The 27,630-nt window shown below is 44.0% G+C and overlaps 1 protein-coding gene across 9 annotated transcripts in view; it reads left to right on the top strand.

Moving 5' to 3' along the window:
- Positions 1-555: 555 nt before the first annotated feature.
- The window catches only part of CCDC85A (coiled-coil domain containing 85A), a 179,814-nt gene continuing 152,739 nt past the window's right edge, over positions 556-27,630 (top strand). For 2 of the 9 annotated variants that reach the window (XM_014843033.3, XM_070512077.1), the window contains exons 1-2: positions 560-1,589; positions 8,545-9,502. In XM_014843033.3, the coding sequence (XP_014698519.3) occupies positions 1,326-1,589; positions 8,545-9,502 (1,222 nt within the window). In that variant the 5' untranslated portion in view covers positions 560-1,325. Of the gene's footprint in view, positions 1,590-8,544; positions 9,503-27,630 lie in introns of all 9 variants that reach the window. The other 7 variants (XM_014843029.3, XM_014843030.3, XM_014843031.3 and 4 more) reach the window with 7 other exon arrangements.

The raw sequence follows: 27,630 nt of genomic DNA, 5'->3' as shown, positions 1-27,630 counted from the left end.
GGGAGGTGACTGTGCTGACCTTAAAATCCAGACCTCGGGAAGCAGGAGATGAAGGTATTTTATTTTCCCCTAAAGTCTTCGATATTTTTCAAATAAAAATTTAAAAGATCCAGTACCTTCCCCTGAAGCCTCTTCACAAAGTAGTGGATTTTTAGAAAAGACAAAGACCTAGGCGGGGGGTAGGGGGTCCCTAAAGAGCCGCGCCTCAAGCCTGTCTTCCCTCTTTTCGGAGCACTGGGATTTTCTTAAACGTTCCTTTCCCAACCCCTCCCCCCCTTTTCTTTTTCCCAACGACCTCTTCTTCCATTCTCTAAAGTACAAGCAGACGGTTGCCCAACAGGTCCTCCTACGCATCTTTCCTGAGCCCCAATACCTCTAGATACTCGTCTCTCTTTTGGGTGGGCAGCTGTTGCCCCTGCCTGGGAACGAGCCAGGCGTGCAGGGGGCGGAGGAGGGAGCTTCCTCCCCCACACGGTGGCGCGCGCGAGCCTCCCAGAGCCGGGCGGCCACAGCTTCCCGCCCTGCACCCCCTCCCGCCCCGCCCGCGCCCCGGCGCCGACGGAGCCGCGCCCCCGGCCTTCCCCGGCGGGACAGTGGGGAGCGCGCCGCGGAGCCCGGGAGGCGGTCGAGCGGCTGCGGTGTCCCCGGCTCCAGGCCCCTCCTCCTGCCGGTCCAGCCTTTACCCACCAGCCTCCACCCCTCCTCGGCTCGGCTCTGCAATGCAAGGCTTCCCTTAGCAGCATAGGAGCGGCGGCGGGCGCAGCGAACGTAGTAGGAGGAGCGCAGCCGACCGGCCGCGCCGAGCCCTCGGGCAGCAGCTGGAGCAGCCTCGGCAGCGCCGCGGGGCTGGGAGAGGAGAGGAGCCGGGGGCTGCAGCTGGGCCAGGGGGAGGAAAGTGCGCGCGTGTGAGTGCGTGTGTGCGGGAGTTGGGGGGGGGGCTACAGTCTCGAATTAGGGCGGAGGAGAGGGCAGGGGACCCGGGGTGCGGCCCCCTCGGGGCCCCCGCTGGTCCCCGAGGTTCTCCAGCCGCGGCGGCCGATCCCCAGCACCCCTCACCATGGACTTGCGCCGAGTTGGGACGCGCCTCGGTAGCAGCGCGCTGGGGGCGGCCCGGCCCTGGGGGTGCGCGGGCGCGCGCTCAGGGATGGCGAGGTAGGATGGCCGCCCAGCGCGACCCCTGCCGCCCCGACCCAGCGGCCCCCGGGCGGTGCAGCTGACTCGGCCGAGCGCACAGGGGTGTGGGCGGAGGCGGCCCCGCCGCGCCCGCGCCTTCGGGAGTCGCTTTGCCTCTTCCACCCACTCGCACCTGCCACCACGCGGATACCATGTCGAAGGCGGCTGGAAGCGCAGCAGCGGCGGCGGCGGAAAGTTGTCCTTCAGCCTCTGCCAGCCCGTCCGCGGCCGCGGCCGTGGAGGACCTGTCCAAAGTGTCGGACGAGGAGCTGCTGCAGTGGAGCAAGGAGGAGCTGATCCGCAGTCTGCGGCGCGCCGAGGCCGAGAAGGTGAGCGCGATGCTGGACCACAGCAACCTCATCCGCGAGGTGAACCGCCGCCTGCAGCTGCATCTCGGCGAGATCCGTGGGCTCAAGGTGAGCGCGGGGCCGGGCGGGGAGGCTCGGCCCGTCGGGACGGGGAGCGGGACACCCCGGGGAGGTGGGGCCAGGCAAACTTCCCTTCCCTCCATCAACAGGTGATCCTCCCCATTCTCCTGGTCAGCGTCTTCTGTTTTCCATCCTCAGACCTTTGGAAACTTTTCTAAACTTTGGAGGCCTTTGGTCCCTTCCTCTTCCCCATACGGGGCGCGCCAGCGTGGAGCTCTCACTCGAGGTCCTCTGGGCCTGAGGAGCGGGCGGTTAGGATGCTGAAAGACAGGGAGGGAGGTAATGGGCACGCGGAACATTTAATTTCCTAGGGAGCCTGGAAAATCAGTGCTTTGGGGAGCCGGGTTACAGCCAGTCCAGGGAAAAGATGAGCGAGGGAGCAAGTCCAAGGCATCTTTGCCCTAGGGCGTTGGGGATACGGCTGCTCTGGCGCCACGTCTTCACCGACGGGCAGAGAGTGAGGAAAGGGCGCCAATGCTAGGGAGACAGGTTGACGGGGCGCCACCCTGGAGCTGGCGTATGTTACCCGGTGCAGAGGACCTTGAGGTCTGCCTTGGCGTTTTCTCCCTGCTCCTCTGCTTTCCTTCTCCCCAGGTTCGGATGGCGTCATCTGGGTTACCCGATCCTCCCATTCACCCCCAGTTTGATTTTAATTTCATCTAGCATGAGAGGGGGCAAAGGGACTCAGTATGGGAGAGGCAGGCTTTTTAAAGGGTACCCCAGGTGTCAGCCAGTGATGCTTTATTTCCAGCCCTCTTTGCTATCAGCAAAAAGAAAAGAAAAAAAGCAAAAAGAAAAACAACAAAAATCCCAAACGCCCACAACTTTCTTTTCTCCTTGGAGAGCTCTCAGTGTGCCTGACTGTAGCAGACCAGGGCCGGGAACCGCCCTGCCTGCGTGCACCACAAACTTCTCACCGCTTGCGCTGGTGCCTCTTGGTATTCCTTCCTCTCATTGTTCTTCTTTGTTTATAGGAAGCCAGACACGAACGAAATCATTGCAGGGATCTCAGGGGGCGAATTCCCGCAGGCACAGGCTGTTCTTGTCCCCTTTCCATTCCCACCCCACTTCTCTGGCAGTAGACACTTTCTTAATTGCCTCAGTGCTTCACCTTTGGGATTCTGGTGCAAAGAAGAGTGGGAGGGGCAGAACGCTAGATGCTCACCTGGGTGCTGGGTCCAATCCAGGTGGAGATGGCCCTCCCCCGAGGCCCCAACTGGCTGTCATGTATTCCCTAGCACGGGTGCAGTTAGGAAGATCCTGCAGTCAGAAAAATCCCAAGGCTTACTCTCTCTTTTGGCTTAATTCATTACTAACGGAGTCTTTATTAAGTACCAGACTCTTGGGGGATTAGAGGCAGGCTGGTGTAGTGGGAAGATCATCTCAGAGGTGGGTTTGCATCTAGAATCCTCATTTGCCAGGAGGGTGAGCTTGGATAATTAATTTCTCAGCCTCATTTTACTCATCGATAAAATGCAAATGATAATAAGCATCTCCTAGGGGGGTGTGGCAGTAAGTTATGATAATGTAGGGGGAGGTTAACCACTGGACTTAGCTGCAAAAATTGGTAGTTATTGTCGTCAGGAGAGGATGCGTAAACATATAGCTGTGCATCTCCTGGATGTGGGTTTCTTAGGCACAGCTGGACCAAAGTACCCTCCAATTTAATCTTCGATGGTTTGAACTATAATGTGTCTTGGACAAGTTTTTAATTAATCAGTTTCCTAGAGATGTTAATAGTATGGCGTATCGACATCATACTTCGGAAATACTTAAGTTCTTTCAGGTTTCATGGATTGCGTGTGTGTGTGGGGGGCCTGCTCTTCCTTCTAGTAGCTTCATTTAGAGAAATACCTGTTAGGCCAGTTAAGGGTGCTTACACTCCACCTAGGAGAGTCTCCTTGTGGTCTAGGTTCATGACCTGGCATTAAAAGACTTTCCAGTCCATCTCCTTATCAAGTTCAGAAATAGTGGGGGCTGGGTACTTTCTGAGGCAGCCTCTACTTCTCCTTCCCTTCATCTGGGGGCAGCTGCAGGGTGGCACCTCCAAGGCCCCTGGCCCACCCCTGGGGGGGCTGTGGTGAAGGCCTGCTAAGAGGCCAGCCTTCTCCCTTCTCTTCATTGTCTCAATTCAGCGCTTCCCTGGACACCGTAGTGATCCTTAGAAGTGGAAGACTGAATAAATGATAGCTACATTTATTTTGTTTTGGCTTAACTGGAAGGAAGGGATTTTTTTTTTTTTTTTGCCTCTGATGGTTTGGGACTCTCAGTTGAGGACTGTAAATTAAGCCCATGACATTTTTCTTTTTTATTCCCCTTTCTGTGAACTGCCTTTGAAATTGCATCTAAATATTTTCAAAGCTACTAGATGGTACTGCAGCTGTAGACATGGGGAGATGGGAGTATCAGTTCTTTCTCTTTGGGGGGCCTGTGACTCCAAGCACTGGCTGCCTTGTTTGTGTGTAAACATTTAGGAGGTAGTGTGGTGTGGGGCAGTGGAAAGATAAAGGATTTGGAGTCTTACAGTTGGGTAGCTTGGGTAAACTGTTAACCTCTTTGAGTCTCAGTTTTCTCATCTGCTAAATGGGGATATTAATTCCACATGAGATTTGATAAGAATTAAATGATACGTAGATCAAGAAGCCCCAGTGAGGTTAAATAGCTTTCTCAAGGTCACAGAGATATAAAATGTTCGAAATAGGCCGACTATCTTTTCTTTGGGCTACTTGACATTCTCTGGTCGGAATGTGTGGTCCTGAAGGGGGTGGAGAAAGGAGATTCAGGTTAGGGTTCTGATGGTGTAGGGAGTGGAGCCCAGAGAACCATGGCTGTGCACTGCTGAGCGTGTGCCAACACTTAGGCTGCTCGGACCAGGAATTTCGGGAGGTGGGGGCTGGATTCGGGGGAACTGAGTCTCTGTAGATTTGTTATCTGCAGCATATTAATTTTCCTCCTGGCTCCCCAACACACCAATTCCCGGCCCTGCAATGATGAAAAAATAAAACAATTCTTCTCCGGCCAAAGGTACGGTGCTTGAGAGTCTCATGAATGACATTTTGGGGCGTATGCTGTGAGGTGGCTTTAATCTTTTACAAGTCCACTTTAGACAGATGGATTACATCAGGTGGCTGTGGTAGTGTTAAAAGGACACAGTGTTTTGAAAAAGAAAGCCCAAGTCTCAAGGCGGCAGATTTGAAGAAGCTGCCTCACAAGGTTATTGTCAAGCTGGTTGCTTAGCTGTTCACCAGAAGGCAACGGAAATAGCTCAGAATTGGAGAGTAAATAATATTACCAAGAAAACTAATAATAGGAAGAAGGAGCTGTAATGAAGAAAACCGAATGGGCCGACACCTGCCCCTTCCCCCCCAACTGGAATCTGAGAAGTAACGTTTCACTCCGTGTAGAAAGCGCGTTAACTCCTTGAAGCCTTCGGTAGCACAAGTTCTGTTCACTTTCCAGTTCTGGAGAAATCAGGAGTAGTTGTAGTATAGTCACAGGTAAGTATTTTCAGATGGAAATTCAGTTAAATGAAGAAGAACATGACTTGGACTTTCTATGAAATGCCAGGATTAAACTAATTGTAGAATAATTTTTGAAGCTTAGAAAGATTAATTTTGATTAGTATTGTTTTCTCAGAATATCTAGTTTCCGATTTCCCCTAAAGCATCAGTGTCAAGGGGTAATTTAGTCCTTTATTACTGTAGACTCCAACATAATGGGGACTTGCTGAAAACATTAAGAAGTTCTTTCTTGGCAGCTAGAGTTGTATGCTGTTTTGGCCACAGGCCTAGGGCTTTGAAGGGTTGGTCAGTCCATAAACACATATTAAGTGCTTACTGTATGCAAGACACCGTGCTGGGTGTGTTGAGTATGCAAAGAAAGACATTAGAACGGACTCTGCCCCCCAGAAGCTAAGATATCTACAATAGAAAAGAAAAAAAAAGATGCCCAATGAGTGTTCCAGCTAATGTGTCTTATAGGCATTAGGCAGTGAGTGGGAGGTTTACCTCATTCATTCATTCATCCATTCATGCATGGCACTGCTGCACGCCAGTGCTATCCTAGTGCTGGGAGAGGCTTCTGAGGAATCTCTCCTCTTAGGTAAGTTCATGTAGGGGAGAAGATAGTACTTTCTAGTTGGAAAGTTGGGCATAATCAGGGTTTGCAATTAGCTGATATAGAGGGAGCTAAAGGTGGGAAGGCAGGAGAAAGCCTTTCAGTTCTGGCCAAAGGCGTTACTCATTTTCCCTGGCAAAGCATAGGTGACAGGGGTTGATATGCAGGAGAGACATAACACGCAGGGAGTGTTCTGAAGATCAGTCTGGCCAAAGGAGGCTTGGATTGGAGTGGGCGAGGGAAGGTGAGGATCGGGCAGAGCAAGGCAGGGGGGCTGGGTGGGAAGCTTTTGGAAATGGCCAGGGCTGACATCAGAAAGTGGCAAAGAGAAGCAAAAGGAAGAGATGGCCTTACAGACAAGGAAACAGAGTTGTTGGTAATGCTGGGAGTTAGAATTGGAGTTGAAACCAAGCTGCACAGATCCTCCTCCTCAGGCCTTGAAAATCACTGCCATCTTAGGCCTCAGGACTTTTGGGAGGTGCAGGGTGTGGCTCGCAGATGTTTTATAGTTTATTTGCTAGTCAGTTTCAGGGGAAGAGTTGGAATCAATCTGAGTCTGAGAGAATTACATCCCCTCTCTAAGTACCTCAAGTTCTGGGTTGAATGACAGAGTCACAAGACCAGAGATTCTCAGGCTTTGTAGAGCAGGGGAAATCTTAGGTAGCTGCCCCTGTTTTACCCCCAACAAGCCACGGTCCTTCAAAAAACACTTGGCCCCTTTACTATATGTGCGAATGGAGAAAAAAAATGGGGATTTGACCATTGTTAAAATTCCTTGGTTTCAGGTCTTCATAGCGGGGGGTGCTGTGTTCTGGATACACAGAGGTGAACAGAGTAGATAGGGTCTCTGTTCTCATGCTCTAGTCTAGTAAGGATGGAGACATGACTAATAGCCACACAACCATATGTGATTACAAATTGTAATATGCGCCACTGAGGGGAAGTCTGAGGAAGAATGATAGAGCACAGAAGGTGACCTCCTTTAGATTGGGGGTAGTGGCCGGGGACAGCTTCTATGGGGAAGTGACATCAAGTGAGACCTGAAGGTTATGTGGAAGGCTGGTGAGAGCATGCCAAGTGAAAGGGGAAAGGCTTGTCCATTGGGCCCTGAAACAAGGCCAGCGTTGGTCGGGCTCAGTGTGTGTTGCGGAGGGGATATTGTCACCTTCTCCCCTGCCGTTATATGTCCAAGCCACCATCATCTCCCTCTGCCTGGACCAGCCTGGCAGCCTCCTAGCTGGTCTCCTGGCTTCCACTTTACCCTGTCTCCCTCTTCTGTCCGCCCTCCCAACTCCCACAACCAGTCTATTTTCCATACAGAACTATGGTGATTCTTTACAAAATGAATAATATCATGTCACTCCTCTATCCTCAGCTCACCAGCAGTCCAAAGTCCTTCCCGTGGTTGACAAGGCCAGCATTCCCTAGCCCCTGACACCTCTCAGACCTCCTTTCCTGACTCTCACTCCTTGCTCATTGTGCTGCAGGCACGCTGGCCTCGCCACAGCTTGAGCCACGTTGGTCTCAGGCTTTTATGCTTCCCTTCTCTCTGCCTGGGGTCATTTTGCTCATTTGACTCAGGGAAATGCTTCTCCATTTCACTCAGGTCTTTGCTCAGATGTTTTCCTTCTCTGAAGAGGTGCCTTCTTTTAAAAAATAGTATTCTTTAACCTGCTTTAGTTAGCTTCCCACCACTTTTCACTACATGACATTGTTCTATGCTTTTTGCTAATCTTTCCCACCAGAATGAAAGCCATAGGATGTCAAGGTCTTTGCTGTGTCCACTGATACATCCGTGGACTGGTACCTGGCACATAATAGATGCTTACGAAATATTTGTGAATGGACAAATGAATCACCATTCATGTTGGAGAAGTACGCTGGGTCGGAGGATTGGGGGCCTTGTGAGACTTGAAGGACTTTGCACTTGATCCTAAGGGCAGCCGGACTCTATTAAGGGTTTTAAGCTTGGAAATGATGAGATAAATTTCAGAGGCAGAGCTCAGAAGGCTTGTTTAGTTAGGAAGTGGAAGGTGAGGGAGAAGGAGATGCCAAGCATAGCTATAGGTTCTTATAAAGAGCAACAGGACGGGGGTGGGGGGGAGGTGGCATTTGCTGAGAGGTGCGTTTTGGGGAGGGGAGTTTGAACACAAGAGCTCAGCGTTGCTTGTGTTCCGAGTGAGATGCCTGGGAGACATGTAGGAGGTATGGGAGGTAGGGGTGGGATGTGCAGGACTGAAACACCACTAGAGAGCAACTGTGCTGTTCCCTGTGGGGGGACTGGGGCTGCTCATCCCGCACCATGGGCTGGAAAGCTAGGCAGTGCTGTTTGCGCTGATGAAAGGCCTGTAGCCTCAGAGCTCTCGAGCATTTCCCAGGCCTTAGCAGCCATCTTTCTTCCTTGAAGGTGGGGTAGGGGAGCCTTGTTTTTACTGATTTCCTGTTAATTAACAGGCTGTTCCCTAAGTATTGAGTGGATGACCTTGGACAAGTGCAGCTTTGACAGATCCAGTTTCCCCTTCTGTAAAAGAATGATAATAATCCTTATCTCCCTAAGTGTTTTGGTGAAAATTAGATAAGATAATACAGGTAAAGCATTGGGCAGGGAGCATAAGCAATACCTATTATTTTTATTTTTATGGACAGCTACAAACCTTCAGCTTCCTCTCGTCTCCTCCCCTAACATCACAGAGAATTCACCAGTTCCAGGCGCTTTCCCAGGAAGTCAGCCTGGTGACACCTCATATGTGTACCTCCCAGGAAGTCTGAGCCTGGTGACACCTCATATGTGGACCTTCCTTGAATGGTTGTGTCTCTATTTTTTCAGGATATCAACCAGAAACTCCAGGAGGACAACCAGGAACTGAGGGACCTCTGCTGTTTCCTGGATGATGACCGGCAGAAAGGCAAGAGGGTGTCCCGGGAGTGGCAGAGACTGGGCCGCTACACGGCTGGGGTGATGCACAAGGAAGTGGCCTTATACCTGCAGAAGCTGAAGGAGCTGGAGGTGAAGCAGGAGGAGGTGGTGAAGGAGAACATGGAGCTCAAGGAGCTCTGTGTGCTGCTGGATGAGGAGAAGGGCACCGGCTGTGCAGGCAGCCGCTGCTCCATCGACAGCCAGGCCAGCCTGTGCCAGCTCGCTGCCAGCACAGCACCCTATGTGCGGGATGTGGGTGACGGCAGCAGCACCTCCAGCACGGGCAGCACCGACAGCCCCGACCACCACAAGCACCACGCCAGCAGTGGCAGCCCCGAGCACCTGCAGAAGCCCCGGGGCGAGGGCAGCCCGGAGCACTCCAAGCACAGGAGCACCAGCCCTGAGCACCTACAGAAACCCAGGGCCTCTGGGACCCCAGATCACCCAAAAGCACTCAAAGGACCCAGCCCTGAGCACCACAAACCCTTGGGCAAAGGCAGCCCTGAACAGCAAAGGCACCCACACCCAGGGAGCAGCCCTGAAACGCTACCCAAGCACGTGCTGAGCGGGAGCCCTGAACACTTCCAGAAGCACAGGCCTGGGGGCAGCCCTGAACACACCCGGCACAGTGGAGGGAGCCCCGAGCATCTTCAGAAACATGCCCTGAGTGGGAGCCTGGAGCATCTACCCAGAGCCAGGGGCACCAGCCCTGAGCACCTCAAACAGCATTTTGGAGGGAGCCCTGATCACAAACACGGGGGCGGAGGAGGCGGAGGCAGCGGCGGAGGCAGCAGGGAGGGTACCCTGCGAAGGCAGGCGCAAGAGGACCTGTCACCCCATCACCGGAATGTCTACAGTGGCATGAATGGTGGGTCAGTATGTTCTGGGGAACTGCTTTGGCTGGGGCAGCTCAGATAGTTCTGAATGATGAAGGGCTTTCCAGCCGGATTAGAAAGTGCAGATGCTGGCTGGGGAGGTGAGGTGGGCAGGAGAAAACATTTGCCTCCAAATCGTGACGTGTTTCTTCCCCTCGGTTTGTTTAGTTTATACAGTTAATCAGTCAAGTAAGCCTGGAGAAGATTAGGAATGAGGGGTTAGGGGAGGGAAGGGAAAAGTAATTCCCTGGAACCCTGAGGAATCAGGGTGAGATTTATGGGTATTGAAGATAAAAATGGAACCATTCTCAAATTCTTCCATCTTGAACTTGAGCGTTTTCCTAATTGTGTGCAGTTTCTACTGGGGTGCACTTGTGGAACCTGTTGACCAACAGTTTTTTGATTTCAGCTTACCATGTGCAGGAAGAAATGAATATTTATTGTGAAAAACAATAACATGAAAAAAAAATATGGTGTCCCTCAACAGGCTTGATGTTGGGTTTCCTGAATGCCTATAAATATGCCTTACTTTACCTTGAGGATTTTTTCCATTGTGTTGGGGGCTTTAGCACGAATCTGTGACTCTTCTTTGCATCTAAAATGCATCAAATGATTCCCTTCCCTACTCACTCAAAACCCACCCAACCCTCTCACCAAACTCCATCAACATTCTGAATAGCTAGCTCTTTTACGTCTCGAGACATCTTTCCTGGCCCTTTAAATGTTCCTCTGTAAAATGTGCAGATGTGTTTGGACGCTCCTTTGGTTTCCAGAGCGTAACATCCGCTGCATTTGCTGAGGCAGCTCTAAACCCCAGCTTTTAAACCTTTTGGAAGAGGTTTAATTTTCTGCATCTTGGTTCTGAAACCACTTTGAACTCAAGAGAGAAAAAAATCATTTCTTAAAAAAAACCCCAGAAAACTCTCACAATCCTTTTATGTTACCTATGCTTGAGTAGAACTAAAATGATTGGTTTTGTAAACTGTGGGGTTTTTAAAATTCAAAATATCTGAGTTTTTCGCTTTGTGTGAAAGCCACTCCGGAGTCTTCCTGCAGTCAGCTGTGAGCAGTGGTGGAGGCTGCCAATTTTAGCAGTGACACACAGGGGTAAATTTTCAATATTGTACGTAGGGATTTACCTGTTGGATTCCATTTCATCCTAATCCTTTTCTCATAGTGCCGAAAATTGACTCCTGAAGGTTGGCTTCCAATGCATCCAGTGTTCTTTTAAGCGCAAATGGCCCTAAGAAAAGGTGGGAAAGCTAGGATGCTGCTGTTTTCTTGGTTGTTTGTGTTGGAAGGTGCAAGCCAGGAGAAGCCAGTTCATCTGTTGTGTTGAGGCCTCCTGACTGACTGGGGCTTTTGCCACGTTTTTGAACCTTCCCTCACTCTTTCCAGGAAAGGCAGAGATGCTGCCCTGAATGCTGTAGGCAGCCTTGGCCGTGCAGTTTTCACGAGAGATGAAAGGGATTTAAAAAATATTTTGGTTATTATGAGATGGGTTATTGGCCATGGAGCTTGTCTTCAGTGGGTAATGGGTTAATGGGAAGGTAAAGTTAATGACTTTTCCATTTCTTGATTACTTTTTAATGAGCATCAGAAGGGAATGTTTGCACTATTTTAAAGAAACTTGTATCTTGAACCAAAACAAATGATTTAGGGGCAGGTGCTTCGCTTACAAAGCAATTCTTCTCTTTCCAAAAGCCCTCTTTTAAATAAAGAACTTGTCTAGTTTAATCAACGTGTCATTTAACTTATAAGAAAAGATTTTAGGTGCAACTTTGAAGCAATACCTTGCATAAAGTAGGATATATCATTAGATAAGGATGATATTACATCGTTGCTTATTATTGCCTGGAGTCAGATAAACATAGTGGGTCAGGCAAAATATTTTTTAAAATCTAAAAATTTTGTTTAGTTAAAAATTTGATGTAACATAGATGCATGATTTAGAATGACACTGTAGTATAGTTCTTTCTTGTGTTTACTTCAGGTTTTCTCATTCTTTTAAGTGACAAATCTTCTGACAGTTGATATCTCACCAAAGTATATCTGTAGTACATTTGCGTTGTGTTTTTATTTCAGTAATCAATTGGAAAATGAAATGGCACAATGAGATGTTTATGGATCAGCAGCTCGTAAACTTGGATATCGGTAGCTTGTATTTATCTTGCAGTTACAAATTAATTTTTGATATGGATGGTAAGACATGATTTTTCATATTTTTAAATCCCCACACACTTTGGTTGAATCATTGGCTTATAAACTGATAGGAACCAATAGGGAGGTAAATCCCTAATTATAGATTTGCTGAGTCATTTACACAGTCATTCTTTTTGGAGTTGGTGTGAGATTTGAGTGTTTTGGATGAGCACTTGTGTGTTTTTGTATGAACTAAAAGCAGGTGAAAGCAAGTGGGAAGTGTGTCTACATTATGGTAGAATGCAGTGGAGATGAAATCTATATTGGTGGGATATTGTCCTCCTTGCAAAGATATGCATTCCTTCCAAACACACACATACATACGTGCTGAGGGAACATCAGTGAAAAGAATAACTGCTTTGGGCGTATTTAAATCTTCTTGTGCTTTCAATTACAAAGTCAGTGAATGAAGTACTTGATGAACTTGATGTTCAAGAGTTTCTTTTGGTTAAAACAGTTGGCTTAATTTCCAACTGTAATGCAAAAATGAATTTTAGGTATTTGGCCTCTCTCAAAATATCTAAGCCTGTATAACATGTTTAAATTAGTAGCTGCTTAAAAAACAACAAAAGCAGAGACAAAACAGAAAAAAACCTTCTAAATTGAACAAAATGCTCATGAAGGGAACTTACTTCTTTAGGAGTTATTCAACTATTTCTTTTCAATTTGTAGAGAGTAACATTTGCAAAGAGGAAGTGGATTCAACACTTAATCACATCTAAACACAAAGATATTTGTCTGTTTATTCAATTACTAGCTATATTCTAGATTTGTAAGTTAACTAATTGAATAGCCACTTCTAGCTAGAAATATATGCAAACTGACAGCCTCAACTATTGAGAATGGAGGATTCACTTGCCTGATTTCATTGAAATCCAAGATTGGGGCGAACTTTCTTAGGTGAAAGTGTTCCCTTCCACGATGAAACCAAGGGGTTTTGCTTCCAGATACCAGCTAGCAGATCTTTGCTTTTTAACAGATAAGTTTTTAGGCCAGCTCATGGATGTGGTGGATGAGTCAGGTTCTTCTAACAATAGCTTTGTTTGCTGTTGACCTTCCAGACAAAGATGATTCTGATGATCAGAGGCCCTTACAAATAGTCTACCATTGGACATTATGAATCCACATGAAAAAGTAATGTTTTATTTTAATTCTAGAGGCACATATTGCTGGTTACCAGCAACTGAGAAAGAACAAATAGAAGAAACATTATTCTTTATTTTATCTTTCTTCTAAAAAATTCTTACTTATCTGGATGGGTCTAATTTTCTTTGCTTTAGAGTGTGTTCCAGTGAACAATAGCTTCATGCCCTCGTTCAGCATCACCCTAGCCAATGAGAGCATACATGAGGGAATTATTCACTTGTGTTAGACAAGATTCACTTTGAACTACATTTGGTCTTTCTGGATGGAGTGTCAGGGTTATAAGTCTTCCTCCTGAAAGTTGCCTCTTGCTGCTTTTCTTATTTTGTCAGAGTATCTCTAGAGATAGGAAGAGCAGGCTGTTTCTCCCACCAGCTCTTTGTCTAGAGCAGGGTTTCTCAACAGTGGCGCTGTTCACATTTGGGACCAGATAATTCTTTGTTATGAGGGGTTGCCTTGTGTGTTTTAGGAGGGTTAGCAGCATCCTGGGCTCTACCCATGAGCAACCCCCAGCTGTAACAAAAATGTCTCCAGATCTTGCCAGATGTTCCCAGGGGGGTAGGGAGAGGGCAAAATTGCCCCTGATTCAAAACCACTGCTTTAGAGCAGTGCTTTTCAATCTGGCTTCAGATTAAAATCACTGTGGTAGCTTTGAAAAAATACCAGCGTCTGAGGCCCACACTAAGATGCAAATTGAATTGGTCTGGCACTGGGAATGTTGCAAAAAGAGTTTCTCAGGTGATGCTAATGAGCAGACCAGCGAAAACCATTGCTCTAGGTGAGGGAGTGGTGTATAAGATGGGTTGGTGTGAGTGAAGCTCTCAAGCGCCCAAGCTTCCTGGGAGGAAGAAAGTTAACTTCTTCCCTTCCTTTGCTGAGCTCCAGGACTAAGGTGGACTGACCCTGGCACATATTGTGAAACTTCACGCCTCTCAACCCCAGACCAAGCTCTCTGATAAAGTACTTCTTTGGGTATGGGTTGAAAATGTGAGTTTTTGGTGGATGGGATTGTTAGGTTAATCTGGGGAGACCCCGGCATATGAGCAATTTGAAAGTACTTTTGAAAGCTTCACATCCAGATGGAAAAAGAAGCACATGAGTGCCTAACCCATTTACGGTAGACACCAATGGCGTATGTCGATCATGCGGTGCCTGCAGTGCTAATGAGTATTTCCCACGAGAGAATACTGCGTTTCAAATCTCCCAGCTTATAGATTTTACCCTGAGTTTTAAGATTGCTCCTATTCTCTGTTGAGGTTATTAATGAGTGAATGAAAAAAATGCTGATAACACAAAATGGCCTTGTCTCCGTGGGGTAAGATAAGCTGTGTGTGGAGGAGCCCAGCAGGGTTTCTCTGAAGCAAGGTTGTCTGTGAATTGAGTAGGGATGCACTATAGCCCGAATAATCGCTCTCACAAATCTTTTATTTTGCTTAGGAAGAATCAGAATATCGCTTATGAATGAATTTGGATAAAAGAAATTGAATGTCTCTTGGGAGAAAAATTTCAACAGTTACAGTTATAGATCAGAACTGATTTTCACTGAGGAACTCAGTATATTTTCTATCGTGTGAACTGACACATACATGGTTAAAGAACTAGATAATAGTTTTTGATCTTTAAGCTTCAATATGGTAATCTGATCGCCTTATATAGACTTTGGTAGGACACCAAATTGAGAAGTTTTGAAAAATAGAATTGATTATTGTACTGTACTTGTGTGTACAAATTGCATTTCTGATAATACATTTGTAAGAATACATTTTGATTTAATGACATAGAAAGCTTAATATTGGAAATACAGTTTAAGAAATTGCAAAGTAATCTGAGAGTTGAACTGTTACTGGTAAACCTAAATGGCTTAGAAAGGTATTTTCTAGGAGAATGTAAGGTTTCCAACTCCACTGGCAATAATAGCACAGAGCAATAAACATTCTTTAAATCTGGGGAACCATTTTCATCTTTTTCCAAAGGAGATTATCTATATCTATAATTTGTGTTATGAGTGTATATATATATTTTAGTAACTTTAATATTGTACCTATACCATGCCTAACATTCGGTTGATTGATTCTCTTTAGTCAAACAAATATTCAAATGTGTGACATAAGCCAGGTGCAGCTGTGAAGTCAACCAAGAATCCCTTTCAGCTGATTATGGTTGTGTCCTTTAGACCCAATTGAAATCAATTAAGTGTGTATGTTTTTTGATTCATTGCAACTTTTTGAAAGATATAATAGAAAAAATGATTCTTGAGTTAGCCATGCATTTATCTTTTTAACTGAAATAATTTAGAACAAAGCATGGGGAAGTGAAAAGTTATGGTGAGTATTCCGTTTCATCAGATAACTTTTCACAAGTGTCAAATGAGTACAAATACGGTGATTTGCTATAAGATATACATTTACTCATAGTGGGTTATTCTGGAGGCATTGGTGTAGGGATCTTAGTCAAGCTCCATTGGTCAGAAATAAGAGTGTGAAGTCAGATTTTGCCCAAGTTTTTAAAATAATGAGAAGGTTTTACTTGTGTAGCATCACTGGACCAGTGTATGTTAGATGGAATAAGTTTTCCAGACTGAAATTTGTGACCTTAGGCTCTAAAACTTCTCAAATTTTAGCACCTTCTGATGCTTGGAGGCCTCAGAGACTGTTATGCTACATCTGTGAGTGCCTATATTAAATGCTACCAGATGGCTATTTTTCTTTTCAATATCTACTTTTAAAATAAGAGATTTTCAGTCACTTCAGGTACCAGCATGCTGTCAGTATTAGTCCTTGCTGCCCTCAGCTGGCCTGACTTTAACTTATTTTCTCACTGTTGTTTCTAAGTTCTGCTGTTGCTAATGGCTGGTCATACTGTGGGAAAGTGCATAACCATGCTGATTAGTACTGTGTTTAGAGTCAGTAAATGGCCTTGAAGTGTCGTTCTGTGAGTAAAATGCATGAGCTTTAGTGCATGGTCCATGTGTCATGCATCTATAAGTATTTTGGCTTTTCGAGGTTCATGTTTCCTTATTTTCTGGGTCTTGACTATGCTTCAGAGAATTAAGGTATTTCTGTAATACTGTAAGAGTTCAGAAATATTGGTTTCTGGGTACTTTGGCTCAACCAAGTTGCCCTTCACAGTACTTTAATACATAATATTTAGTGCTAGCATTGTGCATCTTTGAGAGAAAATTACTTATTTTGAATTTGATTCTGGGAAATATTAAGAATAGTTTCCTATTCTGAAATGGGCTGGCTTTCAAGAGTTCTAGGAAATTTGAGATTCAATATCAAGCGTAGACTATGGGACACTTGAGAACACAGACATGAAATCTCAGCTCTAATTTATAAGTCTCTAATCTGCAAAAGATTGAGGAGGTTCAGATTACTGCTGCTCCTGACATAAATTGCCTCCTCGTTAGAGTGCCATTCAAGAGTTTCCAATATAGAAGTGGCTGCTCTTTCTGAGGTGGAGGATCCTTACTCGTTGGAGAGGCAGGAGAGGTGTTTAGAAAAGATAAAATGGCAGAGGAACAGCAGGTTGCATTATCATCCTTGTAAAAGCAATACTGGTTTGTCCTCCCCAAGATAAAAGGCAATTACTGGGTCATTCACACAGAGTTAAATCATTGACAGTTTTCACGTAACAAAGAGTTATGTATTCTAGAGCTTCTGTACTTCACTCATTACGGAAAGGTGTAAAGAGTCTTGGGACTCGGTCTTGGCCCTGGTTTGAAACTAGGCACACATCCAATTACCATGGAAATGAAATCTTCAGGAATCATAGTTATTAGTTTTTTCGTCTTCACATCCTTAGTTATGTAGGCCTACTGTAGGCTTGTCTACGACACAGGATATGTTAGGCACAAAGGTTGGGTTTGATGATTGCTCAAAGACTATTTTAATTATTTATCTTCTCTGCACACACCCACACATACACTCCCATAGCATTTAGTGTTGTATGTATGTTTAATAGAACATACATGCATTGGATTTGAAGATATTTAATGTTTTAAATACCTTTTCCACTTTCATTTTCAACTACATAAAGGAATGTAAATCCTTACATTTTAAAATCCACAAAAAAAATATTTATAGCACCATCATGCCTGCTGCTGTGTGAGGGATAGAGTGTTTTGGTTAAGTTTTGATGAGCAGGAGTTTGGAGGTGTTCTCTGGTGCTTCTTGAGTAAGTTGGCTTTTCTAGTCAGGTATATTAACTGTTACATTAAACTCGGAATTCTGTCTTCTAGTCTTGATTCTAAAGGAAACTGAAAGGTCTTCTCATCTTTCTTCCAATCATTGAGAGGTCTTAGGCGTTGTGTGTGACTACAGCTTCTTGAGTGTCCATAATTGCTAGTTTGTTAAAAAGGAGAAGTATGAATTGCATTTGGGGACATGTGTTTTCTTACCAGTAGGAAAAAAAACCAATTAGTGGTGAGTATTTGTGTGTATATATGTACAAATGTGTGTATATATTTTGTTATTCAGTTAATTGATAATGGATTTTAATGCTAAAGAATAGAAAGAAATTAGGACACTGTATTTGTATTTGGTTCAGGAAGTCACTGAATAATAGAACATAGAGCTATAAAAAAGTACTCGACATTTTATCCAGTTCAACCTTCCCATTTTCTGAATGAGAAAACTGACTTTCAGAGAAGTTCAGTGAATTGCCCAAGGCTAGTTGCCAATTAGTAGAGGACTAGAATCAAAACTGACTCCCAGGGCACTGAATCAGTTTTATGAAGAAGATATTTAATCCTCCAGACTTGGAGGCCACTTGAAGTTAGGGGTAATGTTAATAATTAAGGCCCCAAATGGAATAGGAACCATTCTTCCACTATTCCTTTTGGAAGTTCCAGAAAACCAGACACCTGCAATGATGAGAGTGAGACAAGGTGAACATTGATAGACTGGCTTAGAGAGGTACCAGAGAAGACCTGGTAATCTAGGATGTGAGCTTGGATCTATTGCCTGAGAACCTCTGATTCCGCCAGATGGGGTGCTGGATGGACAGCTGCTGAAATGCATTCTTAGTAGAAGGAGTCTTCCTGCTCCTAGCCTGAGAGGCCAACGACCTTACTACCCTTTTTCCTCCTACATGGACTGTCCTCACCCCAAGACCACATTACTTCTAGATGAATATTGTTGTGAAGATGGACTGACCTTAGTCCTGTCCTCAAGCGTCCACTTTTATTCACAGCCAAAATGCTGTGTGTCTGGAGAAGTGTCAGCTTCTGGATGGCAAGAAACAGCAGGGAAAGAGACCAGGAGCAAAGGGATGGGCCAGATGGCAACACCAACTGCTCTCAAGAAGTTGTGTTTTTTAATAACTCAGCTTACTGCGAACAAAACTAATTAAGCCAGTTATTCTGATTTATGCTACTATAAGCAGAAGTAAAGTACAGTTATGTTACACTTTTGGTGGCATTTAAAAGGTCAAAATATCTGAGTTGCAGATTTCTGTTCAAAGCAACCTGGTCTGTTGAACCACTCTTGAGAATTCAAATTAACCATGCTCATTAATTCAGCATCTCTTCTCTTTCCCTAGATAGTAAGTGCCAAATCACCCATTCACCCAAACAGAATAATAAGACCCTGAAAGACAAGTCATTAGTCATATCTGCAGATGATGGATTAGACGTGACTAACCGGAAAGTGGGGTAAGAGTCAACTTACAGTAAGGAAGAGAGAATGAAAATAGACAAAACCGGTGTCAGGGGGATGCCATGAAGAATCTCAAAGGATCTGTCTGTGGCGGTGCGCGCTGTTAATGGGTGCCTGTCTTAGGCTGATTGGCAGGGCAGGTCTCTTGATTGTTGTAGGAACCAACCAGAGTTGTCCTGGTTATGGAGCCATGGGGGGAACTGGCTGAATTTAGCTGTTTATTTTACATATGAGGGTACTTTGGAAGAGAATACATTTACAATTATGATCAATTAGAGGTCTAGAAATAAACATTATCCAGGTGGTTTGTCATGAATAGCTCCCCCAGTATAGTGACTTTCATGTGAAATAGTTTAGAACCAAGCTTTTCAAAATCCATGGAAGAACAGGCCTGAAAATTGCTTTTTTAGTTTTATCTTTTTAGCACTTAAATGGAGACCAATACTTCAGGCCGTCTTACCCTAAAACTATATGCCACGTGGTTTTTGCCATTGATTTTCTTTGCTTTTTCCTGTTGCAATCTCAAAATTACCCACCTTGGGGTTTATTGGCTTTGCACATACACCTTTGATGGAAACATTTTTCTTGCCAGATTCTCTACAGCCATGTATATAATAGGCATTCATTTAAAAAAGAGAGCTAGGCTGGTACTGTTAGACCTATTCACAAAGCATATCTAGTTATTTTTCCATTTGTAGGTATCTGGAATTTCACCCGTATGTTAAAGTGATATGTAGATACCCATCCTTAAATTGGCATATGGCATCTAAGCTTTATTTATAGCTTTAAAACAATTTTATACATCTCCTCGAGCCAAATTCTTTTAATTGTGAATAAAAGTGTTTATTAAAATGTGTTTTAAAGCATTTAAAAGTGATTTAAATTTTTCATGGCGTTAAAAAACATAGCCTGATGCACTAACTTTGCAAAGGGCCTTGTGGCACGCTTGCCCGCCTGGAGAGTTGTATGTAGAATTGACTTTGCTGCTTTCTTGTTGTGTGACCTTTAGCACACCATCAACTTCTGTGGGCAAAATAACTTATCCCTTTGGTAAGAGGCTTGGAGTAGAGATTTTCTAAGTCGGTAGTCCCAGAATTTGGATTTCACAGATATTTAAAACCTGAGAATAAACCTGGGATTGCCAACTTTTTCCTTTTGTTAGATATGGACCATAAAATAATAACAGTCTTCATCTACTGATACTATCATTTCATGAAAGATCATTTGAACATTTAAAAACAAAAAATATATTTATTAACAGGCAGTCTTTCTCCTCAGTGAAACAGGTGGCAACATTGTACTGATACGTCTCTACATCTCTATTAAAAATTTTTGGAATAATAACAACACATAGCCCAGGGTTCAGATTCAACAATACTATACAGAGTACATTTCTAGTGTCCAACATGTTATCCCACGCAGTGTAGAAAATCTGGTTTCACACAAGTTTGTATGCTGATAAACTTAGAATCCAGTGTTAAGTTAATTTCACTTAGGCAGCTTCTGGGCTGCTGACAAAAGCCAGGAATCACAACTCATGCATGGCTTCCAGCTCCTTCCCCTCCTCTCACCAGGACAGGAAGAAAGGAGATTCATAGCGTGGAGCGCTGACCAGCTTGGATGGGGGCTCCTCTCCCTGCTTTCCACCCCACTGGACTTCTCCAGAGGTTGTTCAGCTGGGCCTGGGCTCCTAGCAGGGAACAGTGAGGACGTTATCTGAGAGAGATTCTGTGGTTAGTTGGAAAGTTCACTGTTTGTGGCAGGACCTGAGAACCATTGAGCTAAGTCCCCTCTGCACCGCTGTGCCTTGTAGGGAACTTATCAGAGTTGCAGTAGTTCACCTAGCAATGTCAGAATAGACCCCGTCCCCTTTGAAGTGGTGAGTATGAACACCTTATGGGTGAACAGGGAGCTAAAGAGGCTATAGTGGAGCTAACTTGGAATTTGTCCAGTTGATGTCAGACTTCTGTTTGGGCAGGTCTCAGATGGCAGACTGCAAATGGGCTGCCCATGTGCATTCTGTGTCTAGACTCTTAACCTATTTTCCCACGGGGCTTGGTGGGATAGTGCTCTGGAAAATCAGAGTGAAGGATTCACTTTCTACTCCATGGTAGACTAGATTTTCTCAAGTCTCTCTGCCATCCCTGCACCAGATAGGAAAGTATGGCTTATCGACTAAAGTTTGGAAGCGAGTAAGCCAATGACATGGCAGTGGCACCAGACCTTCATGTGCTTTTATGTCCATTCTTACCACATTTTGGTCTCTTTTGCTGGAACTGTTGGGCAGAAGGTAAGACATTCACTTCTTCTTTGGCACTTTAATCCTATTACTTTACAGCTGGAGCTTGAATGAGTTTGGAGCGAGGCTCTGCAGTGAAATTGGGAGGGTAGCAACTGAAGCAAAGGACAAAATCTATAGCAATTTCATTGTAATCATTTGCCTTGACTCATCAGGCAGCCATGCGTTCTAAATAGTGTCAGGGATAATAGAGATTTATTACAACAAATTAAAGGCTAATCAGAGTGTGTCCTGAGACAAACAATATAGTAAAACAAACATAAATGACAGTAAGGGGAAGCATGAGCTGGTAAAAGACTCATGGGTATGGGTGGTAGTAGAAAACCAAACTACTTATTTCACTTTGTATAAATTTCTGCTCTGTTCCATGTGTGAATTGAGAGTATTGAGAATAATACATGTGTAAACACACATTTGTTCAACGAATATTTGTTGTATGTTCCATGTGGGTGCAGCCTAGTGATAGAAACCATATGAGGTAGAACAGAAAAGTGAGCCACAGGCCCTTCATACTAGGACTTCGTGGTCTGACATGGCCATGGGTGGAGGGAAGTAACAGTGAAGGTGTATGATTAAGAGCAGAATGAACTGTTGGTGCCCAGGAGATGGCTCACGGGCTGCACTGGCAGGGATGGCTGCTCAAAGGAGTATGTTTTGTGGTTGAGTCCTGGGGAGTGGTTGGATTTGGATAGGCTGGCAGGAGACGTGAGGATGCCTGGGAGAGATGGCGTCAAGGAGGAAAGGAGCAAATGGCATTACTGGAATGATAAGGATGTGAGTAGGTCTGTGCTGAGGACTTTGTTATGTTGTGGCAGATAATTTTGGAAAGTAGATAGAGGTTAGATTACATGGGGTGTTAAATGCTATCTGAGAGTGTTTCCTAATGGTGACATTCATTTCTCATATAGGGAAGAATGTAAAATGGTCTCCATTCTTCAGACCTTATGATTAAACTAAGTGGACCAGGAAAGCCAGCTCCTTAGCATTAAAAAAAAAAAATCTCTTGTTAGGATTTTATAACGCAGTTTAATTCTAATAGTTTGTTTTCTTATTCCTTTTTTTAAGGGTTCCTGAAATAAAAGTTTTACAAGGATCAGTGCTTGAGGGCTTTATGTACGCAGATTTATGCCATCATTTAATCCTCTTCCATTATTTTGTTTTATTTTTCTAGCAAAGGTTATGCTGAATTACTGTTCTTCTTTAGTGGGGAAGTTTTACAATGGGGGTCATCAGTTAAGAAAATCCATCTTCTGACTAATATCTTCTGAGTCAGTAATGAAGATATTATAAGGTTTCGGGGAAAATATGGCTTGGTTGCCCGGAAGGCAGAAATATACTGCTGAGTGAAAATCAATAAACTAATTCTGTTAAAACAATAAAGGGAGAAAAATAATCCTGGAACCTGTTGACCCTTTGGTTGATCTAGTATAGTAAAATTAACCTAATTTAGCCTTTAAATTTCATTCATTTTGATGTTTTTCCACTTTAGTATTGGACCTCACTTTAGCCTGTGGTGTTGTATATTAAGTCTCAGGTGGTTTTTAAACTGCACTCCACTGAATCCTCAGGACTGTGGAGCCTCCTTGGGGCAGGGGGTGTGCGGGGAGGAGGGGAAGTAGGCAGGCTCTGCCATTGCGGGTGCCTTTCAACTGGGGCAACTCTGTACTCAACTGGTTTCCCTGTTCACACTTTTGCTTAAGCTTTTACTTGAACAAAGGTGACTTTACAAAGTTTGAAAACCTTTGGTCTAACCCAGAAACACCAAAAGAAGCAAACATTTTGGAAACACCAGCCAGATTTCTGGAGCAGTGAATACGTGGTTCCAGATAGCACCATTTCTTGATTCTTCTTGTCACTGAGTGTGTGTGCTTGGTCTCAGCTGTGATGACAGACAAGTTATGAAACCAAACAATTGAGTTAATTTATAGGCGTGGGGATTTTGTTTTTCTGAGGTAGACGTTTAAATTGGAGCATTCTTGAAAACTTCCACCTTCAAGTTCTCCTTTAGTCTCCACCATCTGTTCTTCATTTTGTGATGCCTTCTGGGGCCGGAGAGGAAACAAAATATAAATTCTTTAATGGAAACCAAGCTTTTCAGGTGCTGCTGAGGTGCTGATAATTTTTAATGTTTTTATTAATAGGAAGTAACTTTTCTGGAGAAACGTAACTTAATGTTTACCCTCGAATCTGCCAGCACATGGCTTTTTCCTGTTGGAACCTCCCATTTATTTCCCTTTCTTTACTGTGGAACTATTTGGGCAGAATTTATATTTTAATGTTTTGATTAGATAAATGTGATCTTTATTGTGACGTCACTGGGTTGCCATTCGAAAAGGTTGAGTTTGAGTGTTAGGTTTCTTTAATTTTCTACCTCAATTCTGAGTTTTTATAGGAAGATTATTTATTTATTTAAGAGCTAGCTTATAGTATTCAAGATATTAAATTTTATTAGCTCAGGAAAAATAAACAGAGTTGCTAATTTCATCTGTAAAATGCAGTTTTGTTGTAGGTCTCTTCTTTCTCTCTCTGTCTCACACACACACAAATATATGCCTGGTCTTTTAGCAACAGCAACTTTAACTCACTGATGATATAGCTTCACTGTAGCAGAGTATTTTGAAGCAGTGGTGTATGTTAGAGCAACACAGGATCCTTTCCTTCCGTGCCGTTGTGGCTCCTGGAATCCTGGGTTAATGTAAATCAAGAAGAGTCTGGTTTGGTGAGTGGAACCTTAGAATTTACTGGGCACATGGTGAATCACTTGCCATGGGGTCAAGCAATGTCTTGAGCCCAGCTTAACTCAGACAGAAACTTTCACAGTGATTTTATAGGCTTCAAGATGATAATATTTTCAAGCTTCCACCTCATTCTGCTCCTCCAGGCTCACCTAGTACATGTGATGTAAGGATGCAGGGGAGAAGGGAACATTATTAGGAGAGCTGGCAGCCTTGGCTCTTAGTCTCAGGTGTTTCCTCTCATCTGATTGTAAACTCTTGGCACTTCGTGGTCTTCAGCATCCGCTCGTAAGTACAGAAACAGCCAGAATTTCCTTTCGTACCCCATATTGAATCTCAAAAATGCGCTGTTTATAACCCAGACAGGAGGCAGCAGGCTTTCTTTACCTGTCTCAGGGACTTTCTTGTGCACACAGGCCTGGGGTCTGTCTAACTCAGACAGGCAGAAAGGAAAGGAGGAAACTTTTTGGCCATGGTGTCAAAGTCGGATCATTCTGAGTCATCTTTCTCTGAAGGCCTCCTGACCAGATTGCAGAATGGTGGCAGATTGGAATTTGCTGTCTGAGTTCATATCCAAGTCTTCTTTAACATTCAGCCTTGATATGATAATTTATATCATGGCTCCCTTCTACAGATGGCTGCGGTACTGTGATTTCACAGAAAGTAAATAGAATGCTAATTTGTTGAATGCAACCTATTTGAAAGTAAACATTCTCGTTGAGTCTCATGTGACTTTTCTCTGCTCCTTAAAAAGAAAATTGAAACAAACAAAACTCTAGCCACTTACAAGAAGATTAATTCAGGCCTGAGTGATATTTGGTAAAAATTACAGAGATCCAAATAGGAATCTATTCTTTTTTTTTTTTTCCCTTTCAGAACTAAATGTTGACTTGTATATGAAACTCCCTATTTAATAGTTTAAGTGAGAATGGCCTTTTCTGGTTGGTTGGTTAATACTTTTATTTTGGGCAAAGAGTTTAAACTATAGTGGACTATAAAGAACTAGCTGTACTGGGGGTCTCCGTTAGATAGGGAAACTTGGGAGAATTTGTCATATCTGTTTTAGAGATTTAACAGTTGGCATCAGTTTAAGACCTAAGCACACCTAGATTAGATCTTGGTTTTGTTTTGGTGGAGATGCCAAAATACAGTGACATAAGGGAAGATCAGACAGGTCATCTGTTGAAATTGTTATTTATCCATCCATTCATTTATACATTTCTCTTACTGAGCTACTATTGCATACTAGGCTCTGTGCTCACCTTTTAGTCCACAACTGAGTTTCTGCTCTGCTTTATAGGTCATGGATTCCATGCTCCACTTGAGCTCATATTTGTGACTTGCAAACTTACTGGCTCTTGACATCTTTTCTCATCACCATGGCTTTGCAGTCTTAGAAATACAGTCTTTAAAATCCATTGGAGGTTTAAAACCAAAGCAAATCCTGGAGTGTTTTTAGGAATCTTTTTTGTGGAATTTCTCAGCCTTAACTAGAGCTGACTCTTGTCTAATGTCTAAGGAAAAGCACAAACAAAAGCTGGTGTGGTGCTGAGTGGTGATGGCAAGGTGGTCTGAGCTACTGACAGTGTGCTCTTTGAAAGTGGCTGTCATCAGGGTCACATCTGTTGGCATGCGGAGAATCTATATACTACATGAGGAGTTGCAAACTGGTGATCTAAGGGCCAAATCCAGTCACAAGCATGTTTTATTTAGCTCACTTAGTGTTTTAACAATTGGAAAAGTCACATACAAATCTAAGTTTCTGACTTCTCTTAATGAATGGGAGGGTCTTCTGACACTGGCCCTGCACCCCCACATAGCAACAGTCAGTAGGAACAGAGCAGTGGCTGGTTCTTTAGTGGAGGTGTTCTAGTTTTCTATTGCTGTGTAAGAAACCATCTCAGCACTTAGTATTGTAAAACAGCAACCCTTTCATTATGCTCATGGATTCTGAGGGTCAGGAATTTGGACAACGCATAGTGGGGGTGGTTTGTTTCTACTTCAGTGTCTGGAGCCTCAGCTGAGGAGACTTAAATTTTGGGGGCTGGAATCATCTGGAGGAGTCATTATTTACATATCATGTGCCTGGGCTGGGATGGCTTGAAGCTCCTTGGGCATCCCCCCAAATCTCTGTACAGCTTTCAGGTTTTTCATGAGGTCTTTCTGTGTGCCTTCTACAACATGGCGGCCTCAGGATAATCAGTCTTCCTACATAGTGGTGATTCAGTGATCCGAAGTCCAGTGTCCCCACTGAACAAGGCAAAAGCCACCTGGCCTTTTAGGACCTGCACTCAGAAGTCATACAATGTCAATTTTCTTGTACTCTATTGGTTGAAGCAGTATCGAGCCCACCAAGAGGTAAGGAGAAGGGTTGTAGACCCCACCTCTCAACAAGCTAAGTGTCAAGGAATTTGCAATATGTTTTAAAACCACCAAAGGGGGCAAACGTGTTTCCATTTGCTGTAGTCTTCACCACTCCCTATTACATTACATCCAGGCTGCTTTACTGGTTTCTATTATCTGACTGCCCCGAGGGCATTTGAGTTAGGGATTACTGTTCTTCCTTGGTACTTCCAAGTTTTGATAAACACTCAGTGGAATTTAGAGTTCATCTTTTGCCAACATTCATAATGATAAATCTAAGTGTTCCCTTGGAGGAAAAGAGAGGAAGGCAACATGGACTCACACTACACACTCCTTTTGGGAAGCTGTATGATTTTTGGCTGGGGGAGACAATACACTGAGGTATGATTCGTGCTGCTCTTGGTCGTGTCCTGTATCTGCACTTGCAGAGATGTGTTATCTTATTCATGTATTCATTTTCTTATTCTTGGGTATGTGCATATCCTCCTTCATTTCTTTTTTCTGGGGAATATGGGCCAAGCCATTTGTTGTATTATTTTTAAAATATCCTGTAAATATGAAATATCTTTGTAAATAACGAAATCTTATTTAGTGGTGCTACCCTACTAGGAATGTTAGAATTAAAGCAACCACAGTTTAAAAAAACAACTGAGAAAAAGTCTCGTGCTAGTATTATCATCTTCCTTTTCATTTTCACCAAATTTTCTTCTTCCAGTGAAGGTATCATGGTTGTCCTGGTTGGAATACTGGTGTTATCCCAGTCTCTTCCTTGTCCATCATCCTAGACTGTCAATAAATTTGGCAGTTTATTCTCCTAAATATTCCTTCACTCTGTCTCCTGTTCCCACTGTCACCTCCTTAGCTCAGACCCACATAGTTAAGACTTCTAGCAGTAGGCTGCCTACACAGGTGTTCCCCTTATCTCTGATATCTCCCATTCTGAACTGACCTCTTTTAGACTGATCTTCCTAAAATCTCCATCAGATCATGTTAATTCTCTGCTAACAACCTGACAGTTGCTTCTCTATGCCTCTGGTTAAAACTTATTCTCCTTTTGTAAATGGCATGGGAGGTCCTACAGGATCTGCACCCAGCTTAGCTCTTAGACCTCGTATCCAAGTGCTTCTGTCCCCTCCGATACATTCACACCCTAAGATGCTCTGGTTATAACTGGCCACTTGTTTTCAAGTACTTTCCAGGTACTCCTGGCCAAAATCCTACACTGGAAGCCTTTGCTGGTGGTTTTTTCCCATTCTGTGTCAAATGCTTCATCTCTGGGTTTCTTGAGCATCCCAGAGTATTTATTCAGTATAATAACTATTTATTACCTGTCTTTCCTATTCTCATTAGATTTCTTGAGGGCAGGAACCATCCTTTGTCTCTATATATCAATGCCTGGCCTAAGTAGGGCTTTTGGTAAATGTTAATGGAATGGCTAGCTGACAGAAGCCCACCAATCATTTCATTCCAATATTACTCTTGCTGAACAGCAGTATTGAGAGTATGTTTAATGGGCTAGAGGATCCTACTGGTGTTTGATGAGGGTGTGTGAGGAGAAGGAATCATTTTATGTGCTCTTCACACTGGAAGGGAACATAGAAATAAAAGTTTGGGAGGGGAATGGTGAAAGATGTTTTTCTAAAATCTGTGTATCCTGATGATAGATTTGTGTATATTATTAAAGTAGAAAGTATTAAATCTAGTTCTCCCTGGTAAATGTC

This window comes from Equus asinus, chromosome 6 (genome assembly GCF_041296235.1).
Source record: "Equus asinus isolate D_3611 breed Donkey chromosome 6, EquAss-T2T_v2, whole genome shotgun sequence".
In the NCBI taxonomy this organism is placed as follows: Eukaryota; Metazoa; Chordata; class Mammalia; order Perissodactyla; family Equidae; genus Equus; species Equus asinus.
Note: the sequence above shows the minus strand (reverse complement) of the source record. Positions and strands in the feature narration are given on the sequence as shown.